Raw genomic sequence first — 25,292 nt, forward strand, 5'->3', positions numbered from 1 at the left:
TGAGCATTACAAAAACGTGACACTGAACACAACCACCTAGTCAACCCCAGGCAGCAAAAAGGACTCCAGAGTTCAGGAAGGTAACCAGACTTGCAAGGGCCAAAACCAAGTAACACAATGGCAATCACTTCCCCTAAAAAAATGAAATCTTGGTTTTTGCTATACTGCTTATATTTTCTTGTACTAGAAAACCGTGACTAAAATGGTGCATTTATTTTACTTCTGTTAGATAAGTATCATGACTGGTGATAGGCTGGAATATGCTAAATATCTCCAAGCAGAATTCTGGACAGTTCTGAACTAAATAAATGATCTTAACTTCAGATGTGTTGGAAATGTAAAGAAAAACATAAAATAACGCATTATGTATTTAAATTACATACTAAAAAACTGTATGTTTTCTGTAGTAAGTAAAAACAGATTTAGTATTTCTTTTCACAATGCTCTACAAGATTTTAGAGGTAGTAGATATTATCCTCCCACACCTCATTGTTATTCGCAGGTGAGTAGGAGGAAAACCAGTTTTCCTACTTTCTAACTCCCAGCTGGTTTCTCACTGAATTGATTTTTCTTCATTCTGTGTGAATGAAATAGTTACTGAACTAACCTAATGAATAACAAGAAATACTTTCTCTGTATCTGCAGAGGAGAGCAGTGTTGTCAAAAAAAGCAATTAATACTGAAGGAAACTCTTAACTTTGGTCCTTAACCATTACCTTTAAATAGTTCTGTGGTGTGGTTCCTGTTAAAAACTTCAATAGCACAGTCTCCATCTAGATTTAACAGGAACTACTGAAAAATCTGCATGTGTAGTACATGCTTATAAAAGTACCTGAAAATATGCTGTACTAGGATACATGATGGATTATGAGCATGTTACACTATCACACGTGCAGCAAACAGGATCATCACCAGTGAGATCCTTAGCAGACAATGGGATCGAGCAGTTCAGTACAACACAACAGAAAGAGATGGATGTGTAACTGTAGAAGAGTGGAGGTTTCCAACTTATAAGTCAGAACTGAGGTGGATGAAGTCCTAGGCAACCTCGGTCAGTGTTAACATAATCTAAAGGGTTGGACTAGATGACCTCATAGCTTCCCTTCCAACCTGAGTGATCCTATGATTACATTACGTCTGGGGCTTCATGTAAGGAAAGTGTTCAGCTGCACCAAGGATTGTGAAATCTCTTCATTGTTTGTGAAAGTCTCATATCTCTTGAATGACTCCAGCTGATCACAACATTTTAAACACTTCTGAACTATTCTCACAATCTACTGAAGGAATTTTCCTATGGTCATTACAGGTTTAAACTTCACATGAGGATTCTGGTGAACTGACACTGGTAAGACTTCAAACATGTTACTCAGAGGGCAAAAAAAAAGTCAGGGGACACAGACCAACTAAAGATTTGAGTGTAAAGTTGTATACTAGACTATCATTAACTAAGAGGTACTCAGTAGCACCTGGTTGTGATTTTATATGCTTATATAGAAATTTTTTTGAATCAAAAAAATTCAAACCCTATCCAAGTTGTCACCCATGTAAATCTGGAAATCATTCTGCAATTGCAACATCTGCACTTGACAGGTTCAACTCATCCATTAGAATAAAGAAGAGTTATCTGTGCATGTTTAGGCATGTACCTTACTGATTCTTTCACTGTCATTTTCTGTCTAAACAGGTCAGGAAGTTTTTACACACACACATACCAGAACTGCCTTTTAAGTCTATAGTGACTGTTCAAAATCTGTTTCTATCTCCATGAAACCGAAAGACATTGAAACAAATAGCTTTGTCTTTTCTATGTGACTTTACAGTCCACTGTTTTTCAATCCTATGAAGAATTCTTACTCATACCATGTCAAATTTCTGGTTTACATTAAAGGGATGCTATCCATTCATTGGTGAGGTCTCCATTATAGATCCTGGATCCACCTTGCTGGTGTCAGCAGCAAACTAACCAATTCAGCTTTTAACCAAGATGTGCAATGTTGATAAAAAAGTTACCACTTCAGTATCAGCCAGGCAAGTTGTATATGAAATGCAGCACTAATGTAATTTCTTGAAAAAGCTTATTAAAGTTTTGCAGGTAGTTTTTCCAACAGCTAATGGTATGTTATGAAAGTGCTTATCAACTGGGAGAATAAGGATTTGAATTCCCATAGGTGGTTGCTCATATAGACAAGACAATAACAAACTAGTATGAAATTATCTTTTCACTTAGTTGAGTACTTTGTTAGTTAAAATATAAGAGGCAAGATACAGATGTAACCAAAGTTATTTTCTCTGTTGCTGGAACCGAAAGCTTCAGTTTGTCGTGGGAGAGACTAGAGTCTTCCAGTTTAATACCTTGGACATGTACACTCCTCAAAAGGAGTCTGCCATTCCTCACCACTGATCCTGAAAGCTGGAGCTAGAACCCTGAACCCCCTTAACCCTAATAGGGGATTACATTTTAGATTAGTGCTGAAGAGTATTGAAAATAGATATTTACATTATTGCTGAGCAGTGCTTGCACCAAGTCCAGGCTTCTTCTGCCTTTCACACTGCCCCACCAGTGAGGAAGCTGGGGGTGAACAAGAAGCTGGGAAGAGACACAGCTGGGACAGCCGATTCCAAGAGACCAAAGGGGTATCTCACAGCATATGGTATCATGTTCCTTACATAAACTGGCAGGAAAAAGAAGGAAGAGGGGAATGTTTGGAGAGACGGTGTCCGTCTTCCAGAGTAACGGCGATGTGTGACAGAGCCCTGCTTTCCTGAAGATGGCTGAACACCTGCCTGCCCAGGCAAAGTGGCAAAAAAACTTGTTTTCCTTTGCTTGTGTGCATGGCTTTTGCTTTTCCTATTGAACTGCCTTTACCTCAACCCACAGGTTTTCTCCTTTTTACTCTCCTGATTCTCACCCCCATCCCACCACAGGGGGATGAGCAAGGGCTGCATATGGTGCTCTGTTGCTGGCCAGGGTTAAATCATGACTACTCTACCACTGCTGCTGGTTACTGAATTTTAACTGCAGCAAAGTTTCTGAAAAAAGTAATTTTTCTAAGCATTTGGAGAATGAAAGCATAGAAAATGTCTACATGAAGGACTTTGAGATAAGCTGCACTGAAGGGCCATAACCGATTCCTCTACATACTGTGGCAAAATTAAGCTGCTGATTTTTCTTTTATTAATTTCTTCCTTGATGTTCGGAACATTTGATAAAATATCCTACATATGAGGGCAACAAATATTCACTAATGTAGTAAAAAAATACTGTATTACTGATTTGTCTGAAGAAACTGTGAAGAAGAATTACAGCTAGTATTTATAAGAAATTTAACATTTAACATTTACAGGTAGGACTTTAAACTGATAAAGAAACCTACTAGAATTCATAGCCCAAGGTATAAAGCAGTGGAAAATAATATTTTACCTGAACACATCATCCAGGGAAGTACAATAGCTACTTTTATGGTCAATTTTCTAGATTAAGTAAAGCCCAGAGAATTTACTCCCTGTGATGACATCTTATAGCTCAGGACATTCTGGAAGAAGACAGTCAAAACTCTTGATTGACCAAGACTCATTAAATTATCCTTTTGACCTTGATAGAAGTCAGTTGGCAGAAATTCTTCATGATTTGATTATCTCCCTCTCCTATAGACATCTTTTGAATGCTCATATTTAAATATAGACATACACACTTCTAAATAAACACCACTTATATCTGTCTTTTGCTGATAAAGCAATGCACAGATGATAATTCTATCATGGAAAAAAAAAATATTTTCAGTTACAGACCTTGACAAGGAGCTCAAAAATTTAAATGAGTGCTTCAGTTTGCCTGCTTACCAGATTAAACAGGTATTTCTAAATGGTATCTGCTTCATGGAAGAAAGAAAATTAGACTGACTCTGGCTAAAGGCCATGTCTTGAACTTTCCATTTCCTCTATGTCTACATACAAAGTGAAGACAAGCTGCAAGCACTACCAGACGATAACGATGTGTACTTGTATTGCTAAGGTGTACATGGCAACACCAGGTGGAAACTAGAGGCCTTAAAACTGGATGAAGAATGCAAAGAAATTCTAGCAGTAAAAAAATTACATCCTCATTTGGAAAAGAGTAGAAAAATAAAACAAGCCTGATTTTCACAGTAAAACTGTTAGAAGCAGATCTGGGCTATGATTAAGAGAATATAAACACCTAAAATCCTTTTGCTGCCATGATTGTTTACTACTAATTAAGCAAATAATTTTTTCACACTCCATTTGCAGCAGCATCTTCTGTTTGAAGTGTTGTGAAGACGTTGTGTTTGTCCAACACAAACACTTGTAAATTTCACTTTTTGATGGTTCTACACTTTGATCAATTCAGTGTCTTTCATGACTTCAAGAAAATTGGATTTTAGAGACTTATAAAATTTCCTAAGAACTGGCCATATGAAACACTTGATGACCTCTAACTTTGTCTCTTTACATGGTTGTCCATGTCACAGATGAGGTGAGAAAATGAAAGCAGTGGAAAAGTCATAGTGAGAATAAATAGCAATGTTGCTTCTTTTTGTGGCTATGGTTCTTTATAAAATACTTGGACATACCTCATGATTGGCAAAGGTCTGAAGCACAGTTTATTCAAAGACCAACAAGAAAATGAAGAGGGAAGGAAGGATGTTTATAATAGAAGTCTGATAGCTGTAAGCTTAAAGCTCAAATCAGATTAATGACTTGGGATGTAGACTTTCAACTGATAAAAATTTGGAAGTTGCTGTCATATGATTACAGATTAAAATGGCAGCCACTCTCAAGATCAGGTGTATCTGGAAACCACTCACTACATTAACTGGCATTCTGCAGAGGTAGATACCCCTTATCTGAGTATAAGAGCAAAGGCTCTTAGGACAGCACAGGACAAACCAAGCACTAGCACAAAATAAAACACACGACACTAAAACTGACTCTCTGATTGTAGAAGTAATTAGGATTCATGCCTTCTTGACATGCTTTTAACAGAAAACTCTAGATCTTCAGACTTTCTTTTTAGATCATTTGCTTTAAGTCAAAAAGCTTTTTGGGCCACATAGCTCAAAGAGATACTCGGGAATTATTCAGAGAATACTAATTTCAAGCTCTGGGATGGGAACGCAAAAAACGTATACATAATAAAACATGCTTAGAAAATACTCTTGTGAGAAAAAGAAAAAACCATGAACTCTTATTCTCCTCACAGAAAAGTGTTAATTAATGAGATAACTGAAAGCTGTAAACAAAAATCTAAAGTAAACATAAACCCCAAAGGAGGTTGTGAATTAACTTGACCCTATCCACTTCACTACATAAATGCAATGCTTTTTGCTGTGTATGGCATAACCTCCTCTCTTTTATAATCCTAAGTACATATAGTCTCTCTCATGAATCACTAAACCTTTTGGCTAGGGTTGGCATTGCCTTTTGTCCTGAAAAGAGGGGGTGCACTCCACAGCCATGAAAGCTGAATCTCCTCCCAGGCTGCCCCAGCTCAGCACCACAGGTTGCCTTTCCAAGCAGGGAGAGAAGGGCAGGCACCCAGGAACCAAGCAGCAGGCCACCTGTAGGCAAGGCTTGGCTGGAAGGCCTCAGTAGTCTGTCCCCAGCTGCCCCCACTTCCCCATGAGGAAGAGGGTAAGCTGCACACCACTGCCTTCAGCCAGGTCTCACCTGCAGCCACCCCTGAGCATTACTGCCAACCAGTGACTGCAGCAGCAACAAAACACGGCCCTGACACCCAAATGCCAGCCCTACAGAGGCTTAACCATTTACATAACCACGGACTACAAAATACACTAATAAATAAGGGCACACGCAATATTCAAGATCAGAAAGGCTGACAGGGCAATGCATTCCTCCCCAAAGCATGCACACAGCTGCCTCAGCCCAGATCCATTTGAAGATGGATCCTTCAGGCAGAAGGGCCTGAAATCAGGGATTGATCCATGGGGATCCAGGAAATATGGATGATTTGTCTTGGCAATCTCTTTCACTGCAAATCACTGATCCTTTATGAATTTTCAAACAAGTAATGAATATTGGGAGAGAAAAATTGTCCAGCACAGTGAAGCAATAATCCACAGACATGAAACACATTCCGCATTTCTCTCCTCATTCAACTCCACAGCTACAAGAAGACAGTAGCACAGTAAACAAGCCTCCTCCTCCTCAACACACTTCAACTCATTCTTCCCACACACAGCTGCCACTATCATGCATATTTCAAAGCCTCCATCTGGGCTTGACAACTGTACCTTCCTTTCTTCCAGCCAACAGAAATACACGTCCTACTCAAATCGGCATGGATGATACTGTGCTGTTTATTTCAAAAAAGAAGCTGTTCCACAAGTAGGTCATGTGGGTGGAAGCCTCCATGCTAACCTACATGTTCGCTGTGTAGGTTAGAGCTGAGCTACCCTACATTCATTTTTCCCTCTTTCCAGCTAGAAATTGTCTTCAGGCAGCATGTGAGGACTCATGGTACTTGTCCAGGCTGCTGAATGCCTGGTTCTTCTGCATAAACACCTACTGTTCACACAGGGATTAACTTCACAGTATACACCCAGCAGGTTAAACATTTCCCAGAGATTCTTCATTTATGCCACATATGGTGCACAGTGCAGGTACACCTCCTTCTGTCCAGAAATATGTCCATGATTCCAACAGCTGTTGCAGACTGAAGATGTCCTGAACTCAGCATGCACACAGGCAAATCTTCAGTCTACAGCCCTCATCTTTTTTCTCTTAAGGTCAACTTGCCCTGCTGGAGCTATGCCTCTTGAAGTGCTGCTGCAGCAGTCACCCACTCTGCACCCACAGCAGCAGCCTACGTTCTACTGTTTAAATAGCTGTGTCTCTTCCTTCTTCCCCCATCAGCAGCTTGTACTCAGATCACCCTTCCTGTACCATCCAGCATGTAAACATGCACCCTGCCTCTCCTGTCTCTTGCTCTGCAGTGCCTGGGTAGGCATAGGCTGAAGACAGTGCCTCTTGCAACACCAAAAAACACCCAGGCTGTGATTCTTATCTTGGACAGCAGAAGAAGGGGGGGCCAAAGTGGAGTTGGGTTGCTCCTGATCCACCAAGGGGGGAGGACTGGCGTTTATTCACACCCAATAGCTATGTCCACACATTTCCCATATCTTGGTGAATAGCAGCAGCAGAGAGTCACCAGGTGAGACAGGGCAGACTGGAGGTGATGCTTAACAGCCCAAGCCGAGCAGGTTGAATAGCCACCAGCCCCACCCTGCAAAAACCCCAAAGACTGAACAGGGGTAATCTGTGGGCAGCCTGTGCCCCACATCACCTCCTAAACCACCTGAGATTAACATACAGATTACACAACTAAGGTAATTCCTAAAGGATTTTAATGACTATATGTCCAACCAATTTCAGTGTCTTGTCTGCTGTGACTGCATTTGGTTCAAAACACACTTCTCCGCAGAGAGATGCGAGGCTTTAGTTAGCAAATATTTCTTAAATGCTTTGAGAACTTGTAATAAAAGGTACAATGGCACTACAAAGGAATTTTAGTAAGACGCTTGCTATCAGAAGACGTTAATTTTTTTTGGAAGGTCTCTATGTGTGTACTGCTTATTTCTTGGAAAAAGGAGAACAAAGGAGATGGTACACATGTAAGCATCCCTAAAGAGAACAGACAAGATTGATCATTTAGAATGGTCAATTAACTGTTTATACTATTTACCTGGGCTTTCTGTTGGGAAGACCACCAAGGAGAAAAACTGCAAAGCAAACTCCAGTGGAAAGATATTTTCAACCCAGCATACTCATTCATTTTAGGTCATATGGAAAAAGATGTGACCTAGATCTTCTGCCACTCTGCAGGCACTACCTGTCTTCCTACTTTACCAGTATTTCCAACAAACTGAGATATGGCCTTAATTTTCCTTAAGCTGATCATACAGGTTTAAAATTTTTTCTTTGATATTTATCATAGTGCTTCGGAGGTCACCCAGGCATTTTATGCAGACTGCTGGTACACTTAATCATTTCAGTGTCTTCTTGCAGTAAATCAGAAGACATTATATTAATAAAAGATGGGTCTGTTCCAGGTCTGATTCTGAATGCTGAACCTCCATCTACCTGGCTTAGAAAGAGTTCTTTAAAAAGGTTAGTTTACTCTATGGAATTCTTGAGTATCAAGGCTATGTCTTCTCTCACACAAGATATATACACTCGAGACCAGCATGAAGACACTGGAGTGATTCAGAATGAGGCTCAAGGCTGTCCATAGCACAGCCTCGCCAAAGAGACCTTGTCTGAAAATACACCACTGAGATACAGGCACACCATGCAAATAGGTATCTCATAAAACAAGTTTACCTCCATCACTACAGTTCTTTGTCTGGCAAAGACTGTTTGGTCACATTCACTTAACACATAAAACAAGACAGGCAAAATACAAGGTCTGCAAGGGCAAGACTGGCCAGAAGAGAACATGTACCCATATTGTTATTTTTTGGTTTTGCCTTCAAAATACTTACTAATTCTTGTAATCAGGCTGTACATAATTAAAAAATAATAAATAAAAAATAAAAAGGAAAAGGTTAAGCAGTTGTTATTTTCTGGGCTTGGATTTATCACACTCTTCTGACTCTCACTTTCAAATTTAAGCTTGCATTGACTATTCCACACAGCACAGGTACAATTTCTATGAAATAACGTAATATTTATGATTAAGTCACAACTTTCAGTGTTATAGTCCTCTTGTGACCTTGATCTGTCCCTTGCCAGAGGGAAATTTAACACATTTTCAATTAATACCACTGACAAAATATTTCTGAATAACAGTTTCTCACTGCACTGGCTGATTCCTTTCTAACCTCGTTTTGTCCGAGTATTTTAATGAAGACAATCAAATGTCTTGTTTTCACTTGATCAGTTCAACTGCTCTGAAACCATGATTTTGAAATACTCTTCCTAAATCTTTTTCCTCACAAGAAATTGTAAGATTGATTTTTTTCTTCCCTTCTGGAACAAATTCGTAAATTTACAATCACACAAGAAGTGGCATTAAAAAAAAAAACAACCAAAAAACAGAAAAAACCTTCCTTCAGTATTTTATGTCTTATCTTACAATGTGCTGAAAAATCACATATTTCTAAGTCACATGCATATGTGGATGCTTTGTATCTACCAGAACTGGGAGTCTGACCTCAACTCAAGTGCAAATTACGCAGAACCCATGTGAATAATACAGAGAGAATACCTTCCCATCAGCTGTAAAAATTAACACCAAAGTACCCCTGTAGATCAAGATCTTTGTTACCTTTCCATTAGCTGTTGGAAGTAATATCAAAATACGCCTGTAGATCTGGACCTTTGTGAGATGCACTGACCTCCTGGGACATTGTATCACAAGGCAGTTGTGAACACTGGTTCCAGGGAAGTGCCACACAGGTAGGCCCTGTGCTAGGGCTGAACTCTCTGACAGAAGTGACATTGAGACCAAAGTGCTCCCACCAGAACACAGCACCCTAACAGCAGCCCAGCCCTGTGTTCAGCACAGGAAGGCTAAGCAGGCAGGTTACAGACTCTAGGGGGGTCATATGTTGAGCATTCCTTCTTCCAAACATCATTTGACATCCTGGCTGACATATCTTAAAAGATATTGACTCTAAGCCACCTAGTTCAATCAAAAGTTTATTTGTATTGACCTGGATTACAGACAAACTGATTTTATACATCTGTCTCTGTATGTGTCCACTGGGCATGCGTTCAGCCTTGCTTATGGTTGGAAATGGGGGAGTGGAGCCATGGCAGGCTTATCTCTATCTGGTAACCCCTGACAAAAATGAGTATGTTTTCATGTGGGTTTGAGGAGAAAGTTATCACTGTGAAATGTATATTTCTCTCTTTCCTTACTCCTAAATTGCACTGGGTGTGTTGCATACAGCCAAAATTTGCACCTACAAACAAGGTACAAGTACTTGTATACGTTCACATGAAAAAAGAGAAAGAAGCTGTTTCTATTAACAGCTGAAAAGCTAAGCAGCTAAGCAATGTTCAAAAACATTTTTGTTCATTTCACTGAAAGTAGTAGATTTCAAACCTCACAATGCTTGTTAAAAGACAAGTTTTCTTATTAGGAAATATAAAATACAATTTAAATAATTTTGGCATCTCATTTAAAACAAGTACATTACAAAAAACAAAGATGGAAAATGTTGGAATAAATATTGATTGCCGATTCTGTACATAATTTTGATTTTTCATGTTAAATGTCAGTTTTTATCAAGGACCTCCTTCTGAATTGGAAATTTTATCATAAAAAAATTGAATGGCAGACTACCAAGAAATGACAAGATTTTAACACCATAATAAACATTAGGATCATGATCCGTTATGCTTAACACTTACAGGCTTTTTTTTCCTGTAACCAGGATGCTTAAAAACTTGTTCAAAAACAGAAAGCAAAGCTAAGAGTCTTATGTAACAGCATAATTTCCAAACTGGTTTATTTAAGGCCACACCACAGCAAGATCAAGTTTTTCTAATGGAAGATGGCTTATTTTTTATTGGTTTGGTTCTATACAAGGTGCTTTAAAAACACGAGAGAATGAATGACACTGAGTAGGTCTGGTATTTGGGAAGGACAGGGTGAGAACACAGAATATATGAGAATGAATGCACTGGGAAGAAAGTATGTGTGAATGGTGGGGAAGGAGTGTAAGGAGTACGTGGGGTAAGAAAAGCAGCACTTGACAGGAAAACACAGGCTTCTGGAAGAGCACTGGGAGTGTAATTAGAACTGCAATGCAGAGCTGAAAGACCAAGGAGATTGCTGGGTTAGAAGATACTAGAACAAGAGAAGAGAAAACGGATAGGGGGATTCCTGTAAAAAAAAAAAAAAGGCACAAAATATACTGATAGCTGACAGCAACTTGTAACTGAGGAGCGTGACAGGGTGATAAGGGGCGCAAATGGATCAGGGCAAAGGGACAGTACTTTCACTGACAAAGCCAGCAGTGGATGAAAAGAGTCATCCCTTGCACACCTTCAAGAACATTCATATTTCGCTTTTATATTGCAGGTTGAATTTTAAAATCAAAAAGTTCAGATCCCACTGGTCCAAATCCTCAAAGTAACAAGAGGTCCCTCCAAGCTTTTCTAAAATGCATTGTCATAAAATACATCTCATCATTTGAACTCAGCCTTGTAATTAATAGGGAGCAAAACAGCTTTGAAGTATTTTGGTAATATTTGGTAATAATTTTAAGTAGCTTCTGCCTTAAACCATGACAAAAAGAAAATAAAACTTAGCCTGAAATTATACATAACTTAAAAGCAGAGAATACAATCTATGGAAAACCAGAGGTATCTAGCTTCTGAAATTATACTGGCAATGAGTCAAGGAGATTTGAATGCTAATCTTCTCTAATAATATATTAGAATTAGAAAGATCATTAGCTCCTTAATAAACACAGGAATATTCCTTTCTAGCCACGGTAGGTCATGAGACAGCTAACCCAAAAGCTGTCTGCTCTCTCCTGTCCTCTACAGTCGACACTGAAAAACTTGAACAGCATCTTGAACCGCTGTAATCTTTGACCCATTGTTCATTAATTGGTCACCTAGACTGACTTCAGTAGTAGTAGGACCAATTTACCCTGAGATGTGCACAGCATATGGAGAGGCTATGGAACAGAGTAGCTCTTATGACAGTTTGGTATTTTCAAATTATGCGCAGCATAGGTAAATAACTATTATATCAAATGTATATGAAGATGTGTATCCACACCTGAACACACCAAATCCCTTCCAGCCTCCCGAATGTCCAGTTTAAAAGTACAGTGCCATGCAGTTCCACACAGCAGATTTCCACTGTGACTCACGCATTCTTGGGACTCACTTCCTGGGACCTACTGGAATGCAGACAATTGTGTCTACTGCACAGTCCTTGGAACACAGAACAAGTAAACCCAGGTTAAGAAAGTTTTCACAGCATGGAGTCTCCGTTTGTTTGTAAGCCTAAGTGAACAGCAATGGGGACCTCTGCATCTGTCAGCGCATATGGCTTCTAGCTAGGGACAAGCTTTGCAAGCCCCCTGCGCTGAGCACAGCTTGCTAAGCCAGACACGATGCGCAGAGAAGTGGTGCTGTGGCACCAGTGCCCCCAGCCAGGGGGGCTGTGTGGGGAGACTGCGTGGGTGTGCGGGAGGAAGAAATGACAGTGAGGAAAAGGAAAGAAGGGAAGTCTGAGGGAGCTAACACATGCTGGTTTAGTCAAGAAATACCAGCCACCCTGCATCTCCACCCTTTGCTTTCCCTCACTTTGTCCTCATAGCTGGCAGTCAAATACCTAAATACCAGTTTATCACAACACAGAACTGGTCGGCACAGTGCACTCTGTCACCTACATGCCCCAGGTACAAAGTGCTGTCATGTCTGATTCCTTTTCTCCCTCACTTCCCTACTTCCTTTCTTTACACGGCTGAGCCTACACAAGCCGTGGCCACAAACAACTTGTGTCCTCCCTATGGGCAAGGGCCCCACTGCCATGCCTCAGGATCAGCCACTTGCCCCAACATCAGCTGTCTGAAATGCTTCCACCCCTTTCACAGGCATGCGCTTGTTAAGCGTCTCGCAGGGAAAATATCCCTTCTGTATTCTTGCATTTCACCAATTCATATAGCAGCAGTTCAAGTCAGTTTCTTTTCCTTCCTTTTGCATCTGATCAAGTACATTTAGGAACATATGCCACCTGTACTTTGCATGTGGAACTCCCACTCGTGCTGAATTCTAATAATATTAGCGATAATAATAAATAACGATTTATTACTTATGTGCTGTCAGGACCAGAAGGCTTCAAGACACATTATAAAATATACACAAATATAGGAAAGAAAAAAGTAAATTTACCCTCAGGTACAGAAACCCCTTAGGTTTAAAAAAATATACAAATACAGACAGCATGGCCTGAAACCAAAAATGAGCCAATCAATCCAGAACAGATTAAAATTTTATTTCTCAGCTAGGTCCCTCCCTACACAAGCAGTCTGAAGAGTCTAGCAGCATTTGTAGAGTTAAGATTCAGCCTCTTAAATTGTTTCAGTTGGACCAATTAATTGCAAAAACCCACTACCCCTTGTGCATTGCTTTACATGTAAGGAAGAAATTAGTGAGGGATTTTACATCCTGCTCTCCTGCACATTCTATTCTACTTTACCAGGACACCAAATATTCAGCTAGGAAAAATGCAGCAGCACTAGTTTTGTTTTAAGCTACACTGCAGAGTCCTCATGCACTTTAAAACAACTAACCTGACAGACCACTGCAGCAAAAATACCTGAACCATGTCAGCTACAAACAGATTAAAGTGGAAATTATTATACAACTTCATCTTCTGGCATATTTGTTTGGAAAACCTACTGTAAACTGGATGCTTGTATGGGCAGTGGCAAGACAGGATGTTCAGGGAATACAACTAGAGGCATTCAAATGGTACTCTGAAACTCTCAAGGGAGAAATGGGATTTAGCTACATTGCCAGAAGAAGCCTTCATACAAATGAAAATCAGGTTCTTATTTTCCCCTAGCATTTCACATAAGCTTAGCCTGTTTTCAGCCAACAGAATTCCTAAAACTTGCAGCATAAAAGCAATTTTGCAGCATTAAAAAAAAAAAAAAAACCCAAAACTTAATCACAGTTCTAATTGGGAGAGGGGCTTGTTTTTAAGTCTTACCAACACATACTTATAAATTTTAACTTAGAGTTTCTTCCTGTCTGAAAAGTCTGGAAGTTTTACTTCCAACAGATTTTTTTTTCTTCAGAGTTGGGTTAACTTTTCCATCCACTAAAGTTAAACACAGCTTTTTCAATGGTAGCATATTTAACTATGCTGAGTTGAAAAAAATCTTGCATTATACATAGTAAGAGTAATGGAACAAAGCCTGCAATGCTTTGAAGACTAATAACAAATTCAGAGCCTTGGAAAATACAGTACAGGGAAAATGTAATTATACAAATAAATGCTGGCAAATAAGGCAAAATTTGAAAAAGCTTTCATTGGAAGGATGAAAGCTTTTCATATTCACTCATTCAAAGAGTTGGTCTACAAAATAATTCAGTTGTCAATTTTGTTTCTATCTTATATGCCATATTTACCCATGTATACATACATACAGTGGAACACCAAGATGAGAAGACTAGGCCTCATATTCAATTACTTTAAAAATCCCAAAAACCTACACTGAAAGGAGTTTGATATTTTGCATGAATGTTTTGCAAGCAATAGCATCACTTTTATTTCAAATACAGAAATATCCAATGTGAACTTTCTTATACACCAATATTTATTTCACTCTTGAATTCTACAGAAAGCATACTAACCTGACACTGGTGGTGATCGTTTTTACATCTACTGTCTGGAATTGCATTAGCAATTAGAACTCCAAATGACAAGAAATTCTCCACTCATAATGAGCTCCTCCCAACATCAGAGACTATATTAAAGTAGCACAATTGGAAAAATGTTTTCTACATATTGTATTAGGATATGCAGGCCCTCACAAAACCTATTATTACATATGGAAGGTTGCAACTTAGAAAATACTTCATCTAATAGAAGGAATCTAATATTTTTTTTATTGGTTTGTTCAGGTAAAAACACACTCAGCATAATCCTTCATAATGAATCTCATATATTGTGCTCAACAGACTGCAGAATTGCATATTTTTTCTTTATTACGTTCTATCGTTTTACTTAATTCAAATCTTCAAACTTATATCTGTGGAACGTGAAGGTTTTTTATTTTCATAAAGGCTTTTTCTTTACTTATAGGTCAACTTCAGATTTGTTGTACAGTGGCATATTACCACATATTCTTTTTCAGCCCAACGACTATCTACATGGCAATCTACCCTACAAATCCTGGTTCATGTAACTGCAAAGAATCGAGTGTTATTTGATTTTTATTACAAATATATTTAATTTAGAACACTAAGCTGGAAATTTCTATATTAGTTAAGAATATTATTTGATAGGCTATATAGATCTTTACCACAGCTTAAGAAGGTCAATCTTCCAGAATCTATTTCTTGTATAAACTTACATGGCTGCATTAACACAACACAAATATAAGGCCAAAAATACATTGATCAAATAATTTTTAAATACTTATATTCACAATGGATTAGGACAGCTCAGAACCCAAATGACTTCAGCAAAGCACACTAACGTAGAACACTAGACATGTTGTCCTTGTTTAAAACAATTTTTCCATATGAAGGCATATAAGATTATCTGAATTGTCCTTATCACTGTAATAAAATTTTAAAGAAGTTGTCATTATTTGAAACTCTTCTGGCAAAACTCTACAGACAGTACACTGGTGTAAAACACAGCACTGCTGCATATCACTTACCTACTCCAAGTTATAAAATAAAATTACTGACATTAGTTAAATCTATCATCATAGAAAGTGATCCCAATTTTTCCTCTCTTCCATTCACCTGCTTTATGCTGCCAACCCTATTGCCAACACAAACAGTCAAGATAGCCATAACTTCCCTGAGAATTCTCAAATTAAATGTACATCATACTTAAGTACAACTGTAAAATAAAGGGCAGACTAATGCAATGTGAAAACAGAACACTTCAATGTAGTGCTCAAATTCCACTCAATTTGTAATAGCGCTTCCAACAGCAAATGGAAAATACGGATCTATGAATAAAGAAGGGTGAACCTATTACATTTTTATTACTGCATCAACAGCACTATACATTACTCTTCCCCAGACATGTTTACAGCCCAAGAGTGAAAAAAAGCTCTGAAATACTTAAAAGGCTCTTCTACATATATTATCACCTTTTCTCTGAAATACCTTAACTATCATTAAGAATCATCTTGTTATTCCTTTAAAAACTATCCTTTTTTATGTAAACTGATACATTCTCCATTGACTTATTATCTGTAACACCACAGAAGTATTTAGATATGATGGTTAATTACTACTGGGAATAATGCATAGTAATATTTTACACTTCTGGAATATTTTCACTCAAAAGCCATAAAACACTTGCATATCAGGCTAACTTTACAGATGATGAAAAAGGAAATCATAAGGTGAAATATATTTTACTAAGGGAAATCCTGTAAAAGAGTCATAGTTATATTCCATAGAGTGTGGAATGTGTTTTCACTTTTGTCCTCTGCTTGTGGCAAGTGTAACCCATACAGTTAGCAATGAAACTCACTCAGTTTCAAATAATACACCAATGCTACTGTTTATTATTCCTTCATTCTGAAACTATTAGCCTCTAGTATTTTCTGGTCCTTTTATTTCCTATCAGCTCCACTAAATCCAAATTGGGCACAAATCACCAAAATTTTTTGCTTCATTTTGCTAAACTGATATCTTTTTTTGTTGTCCAATAACTGTATCACAAGCAGCTTAATAACTAATACACTAATTAAATAAATTCTAAGTCTAATAACTTGAATTTCTAGTCCTGTTGATAACAAGGTCCTCTGAAAGTTTTCAGAGACAAGGATATAAGTTCTGATCACTTATTTGAACTTAATCAAACTAAATCTAAAGGTGTTTTCTGAAAAAAACCTCCAGCATTTACTGGCAAAAAAATGTGTGCTGGGAACAGAGCACATACCTATTTTTTGTAGAACTCAATCTGCCAGGCAACATATAAAAAGTTCACACAGACATCCTGCTATTTCTTTCAAGAGAATAATAAATGTATAACTCAGGCAGATTTATATATGAGCAAAATCTGTTCCTCTCTAGCTTTGGCTGCGCTGAATCAAGTCATAGGAATACCCAGGTTAACATTCTGATATTCAAAATGGGACTATTAATTTTATGATGTTAATCATAAAACATAACACTTGAGACTGCTTCCAAAAATCTGGCCTTGCTTTCTGTCTCTAACTATCCTGTGCTGCCTATCAGGGAGACCTTAAGATTATAAAATATGAAACCAAAAAACCATAAATTTATTAATATATGTGCACTTGTATCTTGGTTTACTCTACTTTCTTTGAGGAATAAGGTTTTCAGAAAAACTGCACAACTAAAACTAGAAGCTATTTAGACTAGCACATCCCTTACTAAGGAGGTACATACTTAGAACTCTAAGTTACTTTTCTGCTAATTATTACACACACCCTAACACATAAAGTAGATTTGGTCTTCTTTTGGCACCCACAGGCTCTCCACTTTATTCCAGAAGACAAATTCTATTTAATTTTGCCTCCTCTCCCAACAAAAGTAAGAGATCCAAGAGAAATTGAAGAATAAAATGCAATAGCAACTTTTAAACGAGTGGGTGCAATGGATTCCTCAACAAATGTGCATTTATAAAGGCAAGTGTGTGATTGCAGTGTATGCAGGATGACCAAGCACTATTATCTTTAATCCAGGTACTTCAAGTACCTACAGAACTGCATAAGGAGAATTTCTGAGGGATTTCCTCTCTTCCGGACACGTGGACATCAGGGGGCTCTGAAATGGGATAATAGTGGAATCCACCATTGGGGTGAACTCTACTCGTGGAATTCCCACTGGAATGGGATAAGAGTGAGATCTGACCATGAAATTTGATGGGAATGTGATGGTGGCAAGATCTACCCATGGAATTCCCACAGTAATGACCATGTTCCCAAGTCCTCCATTCCAAAATTCCAAATCTCCTCAGGAATTCTGCTCCCACCGTATTTGCTGGCATCATTTCCTGCCTAACTTAAATTTCAGCTATGAGGCTCAACAATGTATTTATGGGGTGCAGCACAGGACAGTGCTGCCCTGCAGCATTCTACTATTAAAGCACAAAATTGTGAATTTGAGTTAAACAAAGGCAGCTAAACAAGAAATTTTAGGCCCATTTCTTTAAATATCCCATCTGTATCCAATTCTTTGCTATTTTCACATGAAGTAACCTCAGGGCTTTGTTTGTGTTTTGAGTTTAAATGAAAGCAACACGTAGTTTTGAACTAGCTTGAATATTCAGTTTCATAATTCCATCTGCTGGGTCCACCAACTGATTCTGGCAGCAACTCTACCTCTTCACACCTTGGTTTTGCACTCTATACATGACAAAGAAGACACTGCTGTCTTTTCTGGGTGGGCTTTGGAATACACAGGTACTAGACCGGTATCTTTACCACCTTTGCAAAAAGCAGGGTAAATATCTACCACCTCTATATACGGAGAAGAAAGGCTGAAGTGGAGATATTATTGTTAGTAGCAGCAGTCAGGAGCATCTTGAATATAATGTCAAAACATATTGCCTGTGCATTGCTTCGTAAACCAGAAAAATACTCCACTGTCACTGGTGTTTTAGGGAATGCTGCCACCAGATTTGCAACTCCAAAAAAAATATTAAGTCATAAGAATGACAGCAGTTAAAATTTATTGGTTGCACTTATTTTCTTTCCTAATTTAAAGACAGAAGACATCAGGGATGAACACTGGTATCCAAAACACTAAACACTACTTAGATATGAACATCCAAAATACTTTGGATCGACATGGACATTACATTTGTATTTAAAAACTTCCTCTTAATGCTCAACTTCTGTGAACAGTGTGAGGGTTCAAAGTCTACTGTTCAAACCACTGCATACACTTATAATGTTTCACTGCCCCACGTTTTAGAGTCCAAACTACTAGATTTTCATAATTCAGTTCAAAAGTATAATACCTGCTGATAACTGTAAATAATTTATCACAGCCCCTCTACAAAACTGGCTACTTAAGACTCCAAGAGATTTATGGATGCTGAGACTGGAACGAACATCCCTTTGCAAATGGACAGATGGAAAAAATTCCAAATTACTTTACAGATTAAAGTAATAAACTGACTTTTCTCAAAAACTGGTAGCAGTTTTTGGAAGCAGAAAGAACTTCTACGTGCTTCTGTGATGTCAAAGATGAAATCTCTGTTTGTGGAGGTACAATCTGTAGCAAGAACACACGTCTGCCAAGACTCTGGCATTGATGATATTTTGTCTAGACAGCCTTTGAATGTGACTGACACAGGAACACTGCACATGGCTGAGCAAACTGAAACTTATGGAAGAGCTTTTCAAGACTTAGTCAAGATACAGGATTTTGGAAATATGCCTAACATCCTCTAACCATGCCTCCTGGTACCCTCCTCAGGAATCTAACTGGTTTTGTTTTGTCAAATCTCCTAGCAGTCCCAGCAAACAAAAAGATACAATTGCTCACATAAGATACTGGCAGGGCCATTTGGACATAAAGACATATCACTGGCAAATGGAGAGCTCTGCATGCTGGCTAGTCCCTGAGAAAGGCATTCAAGTCACTGAATTGTGTGTTATTTTGAAGGACAGAACACTGTAAGAAATAGCTAAATCTTTCCTCAACTACTGGGCTTGACTATGGGAAACACATGACAACTATTAGCTAAAGGACAGAAATAACTAGCTGCAGTTGATAACTATTCTAGCTATTTTAGAAAGCACTACATATTTACCATGACCTTTTGAGCCCTGATAGAAGTAGACTGGACCATGTACATACTTTGATGGAAAAGCCCATGTGAACTTGCCATTGACAAGGCTATAATTTTTGGGAAATGATGACTATCATTTACAGTTAAATTTTCACTGTATGACAGCTCCAGTTGACTTAGTCCTCAAGCAACTGTCAGGGCTAGGAGAAAAGAGAAAAAGGTGAAGGAGACTCAGAGAGATTATCAGCTTTTAGCTTTGGCTGGTTCACTTGCAGTTCAACTGTCACTGAAGTCAACAGCTACCCCCCTAACTTACTGGGATTTTATTTTAACTTCTATTAACCAATATTACAGACAGTACTGTTCAGCAACCCAAAAGGTAAAAAAACATAGATTCTAGTTTGTTCTCCAGATAAACATCAAGCCTTAAGACACTAATTTAGAGTTACTGCTGTGGAACCTCAGAGCTCCAGCAAATTTTTGCACCTGCAAAAAAAATTATCCTGGCTAAGTGAAAAATATAGTGGATTCTTCTTCTCTGCAAATAAAATACAGATCTCAGTGAACCTCAACCTAATCCTGATACAGAAATTTGCCTGCTTGACCTGCTTGGCCATGGGTGTTTGAGTCTTTGGTCTCCAAGCCCACAAACTCAACCTATAGAGTCAGTAACATGTGTGTAGGCAATAGCAGCAGTACTTGTGAATGTACAATGAAGTTCTGAGAGAGGTGTTATCACTGGGAGGCACTGAAATACTTGCATTTTGGGACTTTTCAGTGAGTTGGAACCGCAAAATTTCTCACCTAGTTACACCGTGGATACAAAGAAAAAGAAGTATTTTGATCTAGGTACTAGGTGTAAGTTGGCTATCATATTTCTGAACCAGAAACGAAGTTTCTCCTCCCATCTCCTCTCTTCCTCCCGCCCCCTCTCCTCCCACCGGCACTAAGGGAACACTTGTTATGGGGGCGGCACGCCTAGGAAGCTCAGATTAAAAATAGCCCTGACTAGCACCTGGTGTTCTCCAGCAGGCCAGCATGCTGGTGACTCCAGCAGATCTGGACCCTTATGAAGAAATATGATGAAATGACATGTCTTTTATTTCATACATTCGTTCATGGATTTGCAGCCAAAACTAACTGGATATGGCAAGTTGGAGTTGCCTGGCTCTTTTTGCATCACTGACACACTTGCACCTGTCACGGATGGACTCCTCAGAAGGGCCAAAAGGAGCAAGACATATATTTTATTTTGACAGCACACGGGAGCCAGATGCTGGGCCAGCAGGTTCTGGTGTTCACTGTCGGCCATTAGAAAAGGCGAAACACATCAGCAGCACTGGTTCGGGTGGCAGGCTGTCAGGCGCACCTTCCCCGCGGCCGCTTACAGGCGGCAGCCGCTCGGCTTTGTCCGTGCCCGTCTCCGTTCAAACCACCCGGCTCCGCGGAGTCCGGCTGGCCCCTCTCACGGCCGGCCCTGCAGCCCCAACATGTCGCCGCCCCGCTTTAAGGTCACCGCATGGCGAAGCCGTCGAGCGCCGGGGCCGCGATGCACCCGGGCCGCGGCCGCTCCACGGGCAGCCCGAGGGAGGGGGCAGGGCCACGGCCGCCGCCGGGGGCACTTACCAGGTCTATGAAGGTCAGAAATTTCCAGCTGCCTCCATAGGTCTGATGCGCGGGCATGTCAATGGCCTTGTAATTGCACAGGATGGAGCAATAGGACAGGAGGATGGCGGCGTGCAGCACCTGGCAGGGCACCAGCGCCATGTTTGCGGCGCGGGGTGCGCCTCCGTGTGCCTGTGCCCGCGTCCGTGTCCCAGTGCCCCGCGTGTGAGTGTCCGTGTCCCGGTGTGTGTGTGTGTATCCCTGGGTGTGTGTGCGCGCCGTGCGGGCGGGACTCCGAGCGCCCCCGCGGCCCCGGCCGGGGCGGAGCGCAGGGCCCGCGGTGCGGCGGCGGCGGCAGCGCGGGGCAGGGGGGCCGCAGGGCCGGGCGGCGGCGGCGGCCGGGCGGGCTCGGCGCGCTCCCGAGCCTCAGCTCCGCGTCCGGGCCGGGCCGGAGGAGGCCGGGCCGTTCCCGAGGGAGGGGAGGAACGCCGGTGTGAGCACGAGTTAAGCGCAGGACCCGGCTGCCCGCCGGTTTTCAAGCGGGAGCTACAATGACTCAGCAGTTACGGGTTATGCCTGCCTGGCTCGGAGCAGCGCTCCGGCTCGTGTGTGACCCCCCCGCGGCCCGCGCTGCCAATGGGCGGGAGCGCGGCCGGGGACGCCCGGGAGAGGCCGCGGAGGGGGGGCGGCTCTGGCTGAGCGCCCTGCCTGCCGCGCCAGGGCTGCCCTTCTGTGTCCGTACCCCGCTTGTGTCCGTACCCTTCGTGTGTCCGCACTGCGGCCCCGCCGCGCAATGCATTTGTTTTGCCCTCTGTGTTCCTGAGGAACCTTCAGGTTTCTGCTCATCCACAGACTTTTGCTAGGAGTGGGCTCTCCAGTGCCTACAAGCCTGGGAGATGGGAGCCTCCTGGTCCCTGGGTTGAAATGAAGTACCAGCATTGTAAGGCATGATGCCCTGGGACATCATACCAATGTTGAGCATGTCTTACAAGGAAAGGCTCGGGGAGCTGGGCCTGTTCAGCGTCGAGAAGTGATGACTGAGAGGGACCCTCATCAATTTCTGGGAGTATCTTAAGGGAGTGTGTCAAGGGGATGTATTCAGGCTCTGCTCAGTGGTGCCCAGCAGTAAGAAAAGAGGCAACAGACAGAAACTGACGCACAGGAAGTTCCACCTAAATATGAGGAAGGATTTCTTTACTTGTGAGTGACTGTGCACTGGAACACATTGCCCAGAGAGGCTGTGGAGTCTCCCTGACTGGAGATGTTTGAGAACCATCTGAACACAATGCTTTGTGCCATGGGCTCTAGGATGATCCTGCTTGAGCAGGGAGGTTGGACCAGATGATCCACTGTGGTCCCTTCTAACCTAATGCATTCTGTGATTCTGTCCTGTCAGCAGAGGTTTGATCACCACAGGGATCCTTGATACTAGGAGAAATCAAGGGGGGGCTCATGTTTTGGACTCCTACACCTTAAGAAAGAAAGCTCTTAAGATGCTTGATTGCAGAGTAAGTATTAAATTGCTTCACTATCTGGAAAAGTTATTTTAAAGGGGAAAAAACCCATGAGCAGTGATGTCTGGGCTTGGATAGACAAATCACTTCTATAAAGTACCATCTCCGTACATCTGTCTTATGAAGTAAATATTTGAACAATAAGGTGCTTTATCATAGTTAAGCTGCTGGAAGGCAAAAAGAATCCGTGATTGTGCAATGCATTCCCTGCTTCTATTCCACTAAGTCAAAGCCCTTTCATCTGATACCAACTGTGCTCAAGTTCTGCAAAAATGAAGGGTTTTTAGGAGAACGCATGCTAGCAGCTATCCTCAATGAATTTAGCACTGTTCAAGGTCTCTGCTTATGCAGAGGAGTTGTATGTCATATGCATGAATGTATAAAGAATCCTCTAGGAGCACAAAGCATGAACATAGCACCAGATGCTTTAGATAATCATATCCATCAGTTCACAGACCCAGCAAGCACATTGGGCAATCATACCCTTGTTTGTGGCATGTGTTCTAGTCTTGCAGGCTGAAAGTCTTGCAGTCTCCCTGAAGCCTCAAGGTGCAGTGTAAGAGTCACCTGAGTGTAATGTAGTGGTCTGGAGTACAACAGGAGACCAGACTAGTGACAATTTCAGTGTGACCCAACAGAAGGGAGTCTGTGAAGCAGCATAGTTGCTGGTGGGGACCTGATGTCTGTTCTGTATGCATACAGGAGGTTTCACTTCTCTGGACCTGTGAATATTCATGAGTGGCTCAGGTGCAGAAAGTGAAATCCTGGAGCACATCTTCTGTTTTGGTTTTATTCAAAAGGAGTCCAGCTTGCTTTCTGAAACTGTGTCAAGTTGCAAAAGCTCTCAAAGGAAAGTTGCTCTGTGCAGAACTCTACAGTGTTGTGATCAGCCTCTTGACAGCAAGAGTTTGGGACTGTATGAGCCTTAGGCAGCCTATCCCCTAGTTTTCTTCTCCACCACCTCCTACAATATACAGGAACTCACTCCTTTGGTCATCTCTGTCAATAAGAAGGCACTAACACTCACTGAACATTACATGATTTAGTTGTGTTTGGGTTAAACAGTCTCCAAGATTACAGCACCCTCAAAACTTTTTTAAAACTGAAAAACCACCCAGGCATTTTGGAGCCCCGTTTGGACATTCTTCAATTTTACTCTCCACTCTTCAATAGACATCTCAGCAAGGCTCACAGAAAATCTTAGCCTCATTAGAAAAACTTTCACTAAACTTAAGTCAAGGTGAAAGTCTAAATGAAGCAGAATGTTGTACATTATAACACTCTTGTTCCCCATTTTTTTTCTTTAAGTGAAGAAAATCTCAAGGCAGGCTAACTATCATGCCAGGCTCAGCCAAAAACTCTTCTTTATTAGTCTTTAGTCAAAAACTCTTCTTTATTATGCATTTTTAGTTTCTACCTTTGAAAGGAAGCATAAGTGGGTGGGTTCTTTGAGCCTGTGTCCTTTCTAGAGGAGTATCTGTTGGCTCTCTGTACAGTATTCTTATAAGGACTAGATTAGACTGGAGGCTGCCATTAGTCTGTATGTGCTGCTGTGGATTTCATGCTCTTTTTATTGAGAGACAAGCAGAAAAGTCTTTTGTGACTGTTGTTGAAGTTGGTCTGCAAAGGATTTTATTTTCCTTTGGATTTGGTCTTAAATATTTCCCAGCAAAGTAAAATTTAGAAGTTTACTGCTTTGACCTTTACATTGCTGTATGAACGAAGCTTTTTTGTACTTTGGTAAAATGTTTACATTTCAGGTTTTGGATTAAATGCTTAATCATTGTTAGGTAGATTTTAACCATATAAAGTCAGATATGCAGGGCTACCCTGTCATTTTTCAGATTCCAATGATTAAACACTTGTTTGTATGTAAATTGTGAAAAGACTCACTTTTCATAAGCCACATACTGTAAATTTACTTGAAAGTGGGATTTTGACACAGGTCATAGTTGTCATTCAGTTGAGATGAGAGATGGCATTAGAAAGGAGAAAGAGTTCAAAGCTCTGGTGTGTCTGGGAGGGGAGATGTTAGTAAGGGCTGTCTACTACAGGGGAGGAAGCAAGATGCCTAAAAATCTGTCAGAGAACTGAGTGGGGAAAAAAAGGGTGGGGGCAGGGGATTCCCATCCAATTATATAAAATGAGTAGCATGGTGTTCTTTCTACTTGGCACCTTGACAGAATAAAGCATAACATCTTGGAGTCCAAGTTTTGATCTTTTCTGGGCAGGCTAGCAAATAAGAATGTTGAAGGAATATTTGGTGGATTTTTTATTTTCTTTTTTTGGAGGGGGGGGATTGTTTTGTTCTGTTTTTTGTTTTGCTTGGATTTTTTTTAATGTGTTTGGGTTTTGTTTGTTTTCCATTTTTTTAAACAAATGACATTTGAATTTCTGAACAGCATTTTATTTTATTTTGTGAATATCAAAAGATATTGGTGAATTATCTGTGTGAGAGATTTTGAGACCCACAATGGGCCTTTCTTTATTTGCTTTAAATGCAGATTATTCATCTACAAGGAATTATGCCACAAGCACTTCCCTCCACAGTAGTAGTAGTAGTAGTAGTAATAATAATAATAATAATAATAATAATAATAATAATAATAATAATAATTGAACACAATATGGTCATGATGATGCACCTGATACTGCAATTTCTAATATCTGAGGCATAGAGTACAAACTGTGCCAAGGTAAGT

At 40.4% G+C, this 25,292-nt stretch overlaps 1 protein-coding gene across 1 annotated transcript in view; it reads right to left on the minus strand.

The window, feature by feature from the left end:
• AIG1 (androgen induced 1) overlaps positions 1 to 21,380 on the minus strand; it is a 123,533-nt gene extending 102,153 nt beyond the window's left edge. Inside the window, exon 1 of the mRNA XM_063151392.1 lies at positions 21,098 to 21,380. Within this exon, the coding sequence (XP_063007462.1) occupies positions 21,098 to 21,238 (141 nt within the window). The 5' untranslated portion in view covers positions 21,239 to 21,380. The remainder of the gene's footprint in view (positions 1 to 21,097) is intronic.
• Between the last annotated feature and the right edge of the window lie 3,912 nt (positions 21,381 to 25,292).

The sequence above is a fragment of the Melospiza melodia genome, chromosome 3 (genome assembly GCF_035770615.1).
Source record: "Melospiza melodia melodia isolate bMelMel2 chromosome 3, bMelMel2.pri, whole genome shotgun sequence".
Taxonomy (NCBI): Eukaryota; Metazoa; Chordata; class Aves; order Passeriformes; family Passerellidae; genus Melospiza; species Melospiza melodia.